Source organism: Bombus bifarius, unplaced genomic scaffold, assembly GCF_011952205.1.
Source record: "Bombus bifarius isolate JDL3187 unplaced genomic scaffold, Bbif_JDL3187 scf7180000007978, whole genome shotgun sequence".
Taxonomy (NCBI): Eukaryota; Metazoa; Arthropoda; class Insecta; order Hymenoptera; family Apidae; genus Bombus; species Bombus bifarius.
In genome coordinates, this window is record NW_022884363.1 from 2,981,704 (window position 1) to 2,991,457 (window position 9,754).

Sequence of the window (9,754 nt, forward strand, 5' to 3'; positions counted from 1 at the left end):
CTCTCCCCTCTCCTGCTCGCAACCTCTCTCCCACTCATCCTCGCCCCTTCCACTCTATTTCCCTCAGTATTTCTGTTTTACTCGTTCATCCCTTTTCCTTCTCACTCCCTTTCGTTTTCTATTCTTCCACTTCCTACGGTCCTCGTTTTTCGTCTACTTCAACCCCGATACATAGCCTTATTCCTTCCGCTCTCTTTCGACTCTAGCCACATCTTACTTCAGTTTGCTCATCCTTTATACAGAGTCTCTCACTAGCTCTTTCCTTCTCTCTGTCTAACTCTTCCTCCAGCTAGCTCTCCTCCTTCCTGTTGCTCCTACACTCCCTTTTGCCCCCTGTCCATCCTTCCATTCCGCTAACTAACCCTCTCCGTTACTCCTGGCTGTTTCATCTCCCTCGACTTCCACTCCTCTTGCTTCTCTACCCTCGTTGCCACTTTCATCCACGTTACACCGTCGGCGTAACGGCGTATATACACGTTACAGAAAGAGGCACAGGTCGTCGTGATCCTACGATCCTGCGCTCTACCATCAGGTGCACCACCAGCTCTCCTGCTACCGACCAGGCTCAGACTACTGCTGCATACTTGATGCGGGCAAATACGTTACCGTTCCATGCTTCTCCGCGTTTTTCGCTCGAACATATGCGTCCCTGTTCGAATTTTGTTGTATAAATGTGAAACAACATAGAGTTCGGTTTGATAGAACTAAATAATTAGAAACGAAGGATTCTATATTATCTCTTTTTTAATTTCCATTGTTAACGTCAATGAATCACGTGATTATTAATGCACGACGTGTTCTGCAACAACACAGCTCAATTATGAATATATCAAACAATGGAATTCTATTGGAATTTAACACAACATTTAAGTATTGGCAGAAGAAATCTACCTTTTAACAACAAATGTTCCGTTCGATCAATCATTGTTCATCGCATTTCCTTTTTTTATTTTCAGTCGATATAGTAAAAATTATTCGTGCTAATCGCGATTCTTTACATTACCCTGTCTTCCTAAAACGTTTTAATAAATACAGTCTTGACATTTGCATGATCAGTATCGGGAACAAATGTCATTGTAAATAACACGTGATGTGACAAATGATTAGTATCCGATCGATAACGGTTACCTTTTCTTAAATTATACATATTTCTCTAGTCGTAACGACATGCATCTTTCTTTAAAGTGTCTTGCATTTCTTAAGTAGAGAATTTTAAATCATATCTAATCCATAAAGTTTTAATTACAATATACATATGTATATATCAATTCCCGATTTCTCCCTTTAATGTAATTTTTTTCCTTTTTTTTTTTTGCTGAAATAATGTTTATGTGACGTGATTTTCCTAGCTCTCTTTAACATTTTGATATATACAGGCCTTGTGATTGTAACGTAACGCATATATGCATAAGTAGTCTATTGAAACGCTGTCCCGTGCATTTGACGTAAATAAACGAGGTAAATATAAACCTTTAATATAGTTAATTTTCAGTAACATCTACGTTGCAGCTTTCAATTATTTACACAACATTGGTTCATTGAAATTCACGTGGTTATGCTTCACTTGATGTTGAAGCTTAAGAGCATCTGGCAAAGTAAACATTCTCTGTTTCTATTCTCTACGACTGTTTTTCTGTTCTAAATGGCAGCAATGTGTAATTATTCGAGTAAATATAGTGTAGGAATGAGAGTGATAAATTAATATTTTAAAACTTAAACAAATAAATAGCATAATAGATATTCAATTTTTAACAATAAATTGAAGTGCAGTATGTTTATTTTTTATCGCTTAGAATATATTTAGAATAGTCTGTGAGTATTGGTGTGAGAGAAAGAGAGAAACTTCTTTATAATTCTGACAACTTGTTTCATAATTCATATTATTAAATTTAATTTTTAATGTGATGCAATAATTCGTTTTAATATCTTGCTTGGATTTTAGGAATGTAAAATAACATTCGCAATAATATTAATAAATCTTATTTATTTATACCATTAGATGGATTACATAATAGATACAGTGTTACACGTTGATTAAAGTTATTTAATCTAATCGTGTATTTTAGTTTTCCTGTTTCTCAATAAGATGATTTACGATTGTACAGCAATGTGTGTAGTCTTTATTTGGTAACTACTATAAATATTTATTTACTATATTCCTTCTGTCTGATATAAAATTAGATGGTACCAGGCATATGTATACTGTCAAATATAGTAGATATGGAATATTTTAAAGAATAATCCTTTCTAATAAGTGCAACATGTGGATCGTCGGGTCTATAAACTGAAATGTAATAATTCTTAGAGTAAAATATTCTTTTCTAATCATCTAAAAAGTTAGAATAACATGGATTTAAATTTTATTGGTCGATGTTACTAAATATGCTAGGACAATTTTATTTGGATGCTTACATAATAATATAATTTATATAGTTAAAAAAATTTTAGTACTTACTGTTAATATGGTCGTAATATTTTGCAACAGGATTTGCATGAAGTTTCCCATACGAAACTATTATTACTAAAGGTATGCATATTATTGCAGTTAGAGGTGCATATGCTGCCACTGCTTGGTTAGATTCTCGAAACTCAAACCACAAGTGCTTCATTCGTTGCCCTGTAACATTAATTAAATTTGTACTACATATTCATTGTGTATTTATTATATGACGTACAAAAAGGTTTATGATATGCGCCTTTCAAGGCGTCTATAAATGCCAGTTTTCTTACTATTTTCACCATTGTTCTCGATTTATATAACTTGTCCACAGAACCGTAGTAAAACGTAAAACGACCTCTACACTATAGGAGTGTAACGCGGGTAATTCGAACTAATTTGTTCTCACAGGATTGTAGAAAGTAGTGAATTGAAACGATACTAATCCTTAATCTAAAGTTATTAACTTCATTTTCATTTATTCATTACTTTTTCCATGTTTCTAATTCTATTATTTAAAATCACAAACTTATTACATTTCATCAATTTATTCAGAAAAAGATGTTAATACATACTTCATATCTTATTTCATATTTTAAAAATATACATCCATATTGTTTCCTGTTACATTTTTCATACAACTTCTTGTGGAGTACAATCTTATTTGACTGAAAAAGAAAATAATTGCAGAGTCAATGAAAATATAATTTTAGTTGAAAACTCATGAGTATATTTTAGTTGCATCGTTCTGCCATCTTACGACCGGCGTGACAAGTAGAAGCTAAATGGCAGTTATGGCTGCCATCGCGAGGCCTTTAATTAGTGACAAGTGATTCGGAAGGGTGTTTTTCATTTTCAGTGTTAAAGGGATCGAGTATAATTTGTTAAAATTCATAATATAGGCCCTTATGGGCCACGATATTCAGGTAAGCGTGCGAATCTTTTTAAATTAAAACTATTATATCCAAATATTTAACGCTTTACGTGGTTATTGCACACCCTTGTTCCCACGCACGACTTTTTACATTTTTCTTTTGAAAAAATTTCGTTGTTTTTGCAAATGTCATTCGTACATCTGTATTTGTCTGAGTCGATATTCACGGGTATGGCTGGTCATAAGTTCGCTAATTGTAAATAGTCGTATCGAAACTATCCGGAACAAGTATGTAATCGTTTCAATTATGTCATTGGGATTTTCTTCCAACGAGGAGGCTAAAATTTCTTACTCGTATATCGCTTATGTTGCTTTTCATGGAAATTGAACAAGAGTATGGCTAATAAGGTTTTTATTGCAACTTTTAATAAATGTTTACTCTATTTTGGGGTTAAGTTGGGCCTCCCACATTGACGAACGTTACTTCGAGGCATCGATAAGACTCGATACTCTTGTGGTTACTACAGACGCAGACAGATGCCTCTACGTGTAGTAATTTGAAAAAACGTTCCTGTTTTTTTTTTTATATATGGTGGTATCCTGCTAAAAAAATCACGAAGCTTTTTCGTTAGATTTTGTAAGTTATTATTATTAATTATTATAGTCTTATCAGAAATTCTATACGAATTTACATGTTTTCAAAAATCAAGAGATATAAGCCGTACTGTATATAGACACTTGTAGAGATATGATTATAGATACGTACTTGTAGATTTGGAAATTAATAACAAAATCTTCTGGACATTTCACACGATCTTTCGTCACGTATCGTTTACCGTACTTATTTCGTTTCTGGAAAAAAGTACTGCTACTACTTCTCCACCAAGCTATCAATTACCAGGAAAAAATTGGACCACTGACAGATCGAACTGGTCGACTCCATTTTCCGTAAATTTCTTAATTTTACTATTACAATACGTTATTCGTGTTTAATTTTTCAAAAACCGAACAATTAATCTCGAACAGTTATCTCTGTGATTTAAACGAAACGAAAAGAAGGGGAAGAAAGGGAAAGTTCATAATCGATAGCGTAAAACATCTAAGCAAGAAGGAGAAGAAAAAAGAAAGAAAATTAAAGAAGGGGAGAAAAGAAGAGGGCCGTATAGCCCGATAAATTGTCTATCGCTTAATTGGCTAGTTTTTTCTCTGCGTTCGATGCGAATAGTTCGACGAAAGAAAGAAGCAAGAATTGACAGTGATCGATTCGGTGGATTCGAGTGGATCGCGGTGGGTGGAGTGGAGAGGGAGGTTCGCGATAATTACAAGCGCGTTTCTTGCTCGGTGCTCGCGCTCGTCGAATTCTGACCGCGATTCGGCCAACGTGGCTCGCTTTCCGAGTTAGCCAGCGCTGCGGAATTTCGGCGTTCCCCGGGAAAAAGCAAGTAGAGGCTTCTCCGATCGTCCACAAAAACTTACGCTTCCGAACCTGGCGACACGTGCTCCGACAGGACCACACACGTGGCTCCCTAGTTTCCACCCTTTCCCCCTTTATGTCTTCCTTATTTCGTTCAATTTTTGCACGCTTCCGATCGCGCCTCCCTCTTCGAGGAATCGAAAGGGGATCGGCATCGTTGCCCTACTCGTCTTCGATGCAGTTCGAACCAGACGCTTATCGAAAATAAGAAATTCAACCTGTTCCATCATCATTTAATCGAGAAATTCATTTGATCGGCAACTAAGTAAATTCTATTCCGATAAATAGAGTTCTATCGTATTGACATAACTCGATATGTTACCGCGTAGGGACCTGTTGCTTCTTGGCTGGACATTTATGAACGATTTCGTCGCGTCGAAATTATGAAGCTCGCGAATTAGATGGCTAATTCAAGAGTCGTATTTCCGATAACAACACGCATTATCGCCCTGTGTATCGTATTTTATCAACCTGTTACCTATTATCGCGTAGATTTGCCTGATGCAATAACGCCATTCGTTGCATGCTTTATCTTATATGGAAACTATGTTTATTTCAAAGATTAGTAAGCCGTTTTAACGACGCACCACGTTATCCGCTATTTTTAAGCTTAAAGTTTTATCGATCGTCCCTATCTACCACCTCAAAGAGCAAAAGTTGCCTCGAAGATTCTCCATCTGATACGTCCATGGGCTAGTACACGGTACACAGATTTGCGTGTCGAGTCGCACCGATATTTATTCATGGCACTGGTCATGCAGTCGCGTTCGCACCTGCACCGACACCTCCCTGATAAAATCTACTCCTGTTGCTGGACATTCGATTTCCCGATTCACCTTATCTCTTTTTGCTTGACGTCGTTACCGGTTTTTCAAAATTCCCGTGTACCGCTACTACGGAATTTCCTATACGTATACGGTACACTTCGGGTATTCGTGAGAATAAGTCAAAAGAAAAGCATAATGAAACTCTTTCGATTAATATCTTGCTTTTGATGTACGAGAAACAAGTAACCATTGCATCGTTATTTCGAAATTGTGTTCGCGAGCAATACAATGTAATCGAGTGAGTGGCATGTGCAGCTTGTAAGCTCGCTGCCAAACTTATTGTTTTAATTAATCCGGATTTACGGTGCAAAAAGACGAGTCTAAGGCGGACAAATGGTCGTGGTCTTCGGTGGGTTGGCAAGAGGCGCGGACACATCGGCGGGAAAACGGCGCTGACCTGCGAATGCTGTTGAATTGTTTCTAAAACAGCGACGCGTATAGTTGCTAATGAGTTCCCAGTAATATTTAGGTTGGACTGATTGATGACTCGCGAGGAAATTTGTTTTCTCGTTTTATTTAACCGCTATGGTGACAAGTATCGTCCTTTCGACTATCGGTGCGATCATCGTTTATTATTTTCCACCTTGTAATTACGATTCGCGCCTTTCTAATTGTCCCAGAGAAATACGTTTAATCGAATCTTGGAGAAAATATTTTTTTCTTTCAATGACACAATGTTCTTTGCAGTAACTTTTCATCTTCCGTTTGATTTGTCGATCTTCTCAAGATCCCGCGTGTTTCTATTAAGAAATTCTCGTTTGGTGATTCTGGTATTAAGGGTGACCTGTTACATGGTCAGTCGAATATTCTTATCGAACCAAGTGCATTAACTGTGTCTCTCAGCGAACCGAAGCGTTCTGGAACTCAACCAACCTGCTTATTCTACTCCTAATGCACATACATATATTCGTGACAACTTAAGAACATAATGTAATCAAAGAGGTATTCACCTGTTGAAATTGGATAGAGTCCATTGACGTCGTCACACTTGCTTGCATTTCATTACCAAGTAAGATATGACTCTACTGCTAATCATAGTTCTGCCATCAGTTAGCTTTCCCTCTACGTTAAATTTCCTTTCGGGTCTTCCACTATGTATTATTCCAATTTTATCTATAAATTCTAAATACAATCACACGACAAACAATTGCTACAAACTACAATTTTTTTCGTCCTATTCTTTCAATTTCTTTCCTCTTTTTTCTTTGTTTTTTTTTTGCTTGTTATACACATTGTCAATTTCGCGATAGAGCGCAAAACCCTTTTCCTCGTCGCGCGATATTTTGAATCTGGCAGTGGGCAAAGCTGGCACAGATTACGCTTTGGCGTATTATTATGCGAAAGGCGTACAAGACGCGTAGGTCGGCACAGCGACGAGTATTATTGTCGTTTTGGCAGCTCGCGCGATTTTCGTGATTTAATGCACCGGATACCCTCGAGCGGTCGCGTTCGCCAATGCACTCGTCCACTCATTGAATTGTAATTCGCCTTTTTCGCGGTGTCCTACGAACAGTCTCTTTAGAGCTGCTGCGATCAGACTGCGATGCAATGTGGTGCATTAACGAAGGCATGAGGTATGCTCGTTGGTATGAGGAACTAGAGGATTTAAATGAACCTTTCTTGAATCTAATTCTTTGAATGGTAGTTTATTTTTATTCCTTCTACATGATTATATCTACATTCGCTGTTTGACCGTCAACAATGTCATACTAAGTTGCCATATCTGATACCAAGTAACTGTTCGAGCATATTTTACAACATCAAACGAATATTTCCATGGCACTCTTATATTTTATCAGATGATGGACGACAGTGGAATTATTATATACTTATTTGATGTTTAAAGGTTTCTGTGACAGAAATTTAAATGCTGAGCGCTCGTTAATAAAGTCAAGGACACGATATTCATCCTTATGGCCTGGTCGAATATAAATCATATTTTTATCGAAACGTACAGAATGAGCGTCCGGCGGTAATCCAACTTTCTCTCTCGTGAAGTAACCACAACGAGATCGATATCCTCCCGCTGGTAAACAGATCATAATTTCTGTCGTCGAACACGCTCATCGTCTTGTTTTACGATGGCCGTACGTGGCCTGCCATTTCGTTCGAAATGAATTTCCAGCAGGGCTCCGAGTTTATCGGCAAGAGTGTTCGATCGGTAATTTGTATTTGTCGTAAAGGATTTTTATTCAGCCGACTGTCTCTTAGTCGATGATTCAACGGTTGGCCCCCTTGTCACCGCTTTGCCGTGATACCGAGCTCCTCTTTTTATCATAAACAGCTTCTTTTACAACTTACAACATCGAGTCAGGATCGAGCGTCGATGTTATCCATCAACCGTTAAATCGAAGAAAGAATTTTTTCTTCAAGGTAGAATAAGAGAGGCGTGTCGTAAACTCGTCTCGTGTGGCGCCTCTGACCACCAAGTAAAAACCCTTGTCGCGTGTAATAAGCTATCGTCGCTACCGATCTCGAAAATGAAGTTGTACTTCGTGCCAAGTTTCGTCGACTGCCAAATTGAAGCGGCCGTAATAACGCGACCGAAGATTTTGCACTCGTCGCTTTCACATTGCGTCTCTTCTGCATCCATCGTTTCATTTTTCATTATGTCATACGTCCACGAGAATTGTATCGATATCAACGAGCCTGATGACGATCGTCGGTTTCCACGTCAGGTGCGTGCTTTGGCATCGGTTCAACCGATTAAAAAATGTCCGCTGACGGAAGATTATTTTTAAAGCGTCGACCGCGCTACGTGGAAAGTTTCGTTCGCTGTTCGTGCATGGCAGCTGTCTTTGGGATATTAGAGTTGGGAAAGAAGAACAATCCGAGAAACTTGGCTTGACAGTAGAACGAGGAATGTCACGTTCAGACCGTCCATATAGTTTATAGTCAAACAATCGAACATTTCTTCCGTATTCTATCTCAATCAAACCTGAAACGTTCAGTTAAAAAGCGGAACGTGTTCATGTAATTTTCCATTAAATATTCATGTTGTATTCGTTTCATCGTCTGCTTGAAACTAACTAAACATCGTCTACGTAATTCAGAATGCAGAGATTCGACGAATACGTCTTCTTAGAGAGAGAGAGAGAATTAGCACCGAATGTAGATTTCGTAAACTTGTTTTCTAGCAACAGGATTTATTATCAAAGTGGACACGCAACAGCGTTGTTTAGATATTTAAACAACAGGTGCGACACGGTGTATATCATGTTCATTAGAGCGACGTTGTGTGCGAGTTGTTCGCGATGCAACACACGAGAAACGTTGTAGTGTTTCGGTGAAAAGCTGTTTGGCTGATGACTAGATAGCAGGTAACAAAACGTCGTTATAACGCGTACGAGTGGGCGCAGTTGAGTGCGCTGGTCCGTGTCCCGTTCCTCTTCCACTTTCATGCTTTTGACGCAGGTAATAGCAACCGCGACGTTCACTTTGTACCGTTTCGATCGCGATTTCTTCCCGGATGCGCTAATTTAACCCTTTCGAGTTATTACGCTGGCGAACAAGTTTCGGTCGATGCAAAGCGTGAAATTTCATTCGGCACCTAAGTAAACGCGTTCCATCTAACGACGTTACGGAAGGTGCCTCGAAATTGGATCTTTCATCGTCGCCGTCTATTTAGAATCTAATATTGTGCACATGCACGCTTTTGTGATTCCTTTCAATGGTTTACTAAGCAGGAAAGCTAAATATCGCTTGGCAGGTATGTATTTTTGAGCAGGTATTAATTCATCACAGCTGGTTTTACTTACCGCATCCAGTTAACCATTTTCAACGATGCTTGTATTCATACATTTTGGCATTTTACCATTTATTTGCGATTTTTATGGGGGCAGACTGAAAAGCTTGAACGATTCGAACACGAATCCTTCGCAGCTGATGTTATTCGGCGCATTTGTTTTTCAACCATTTCCAAGGATACCTCGTGCATTTCTTAGCTTTTAGCGTTTTGTAACGTAGGTATTCGAGATTTTAGAAGGACGATTTGAAAAGTTTGAAAGGCGAGCGAATATTTGAGAAACCCTTTCGTCGTGCAAAACGAGAAAACTTTTTCGTACGTCGAATAATAAACAAGGACAATTTCTCCGGATCACCTACACGACGATTTACGCAGGCGTGACGGCTAATAGCCGATA

At 38.3% G+C, this 9,754-nt stretch overlaps 1 protein-coding gene across 1 annotated transcript; it reads right to left on the reverse strand.

The window, feature by feature from the left end:
* Positions 1-1,964: 1,964 nt before the first annotated feature.
* LOC117204394 lies at positions 1,965-2,815 on the reverse strand. Its single transcript, XM_033441740.1, has 3 exons — positions 2,676-2,815; positions 2,456-2,617; positions 1,965-2,284 (listed from the first exon to the last, which is right to left on the reverse strand). The coding sequence occupies exons 1-3, from the start codon at positions 2,740-2,742 to the stop codon at positions 2,178-2,180; spliced, it is 336 nt and encodes a 111-aa protein (XP_033297631.1). The 5' UTR covers positions 2,743-2,815; the 3' UTR covers positions 1,965-2,177.
* Between the last annotated feature and the right edge of the window lie 6,939 nt (positions 2,816-9,754).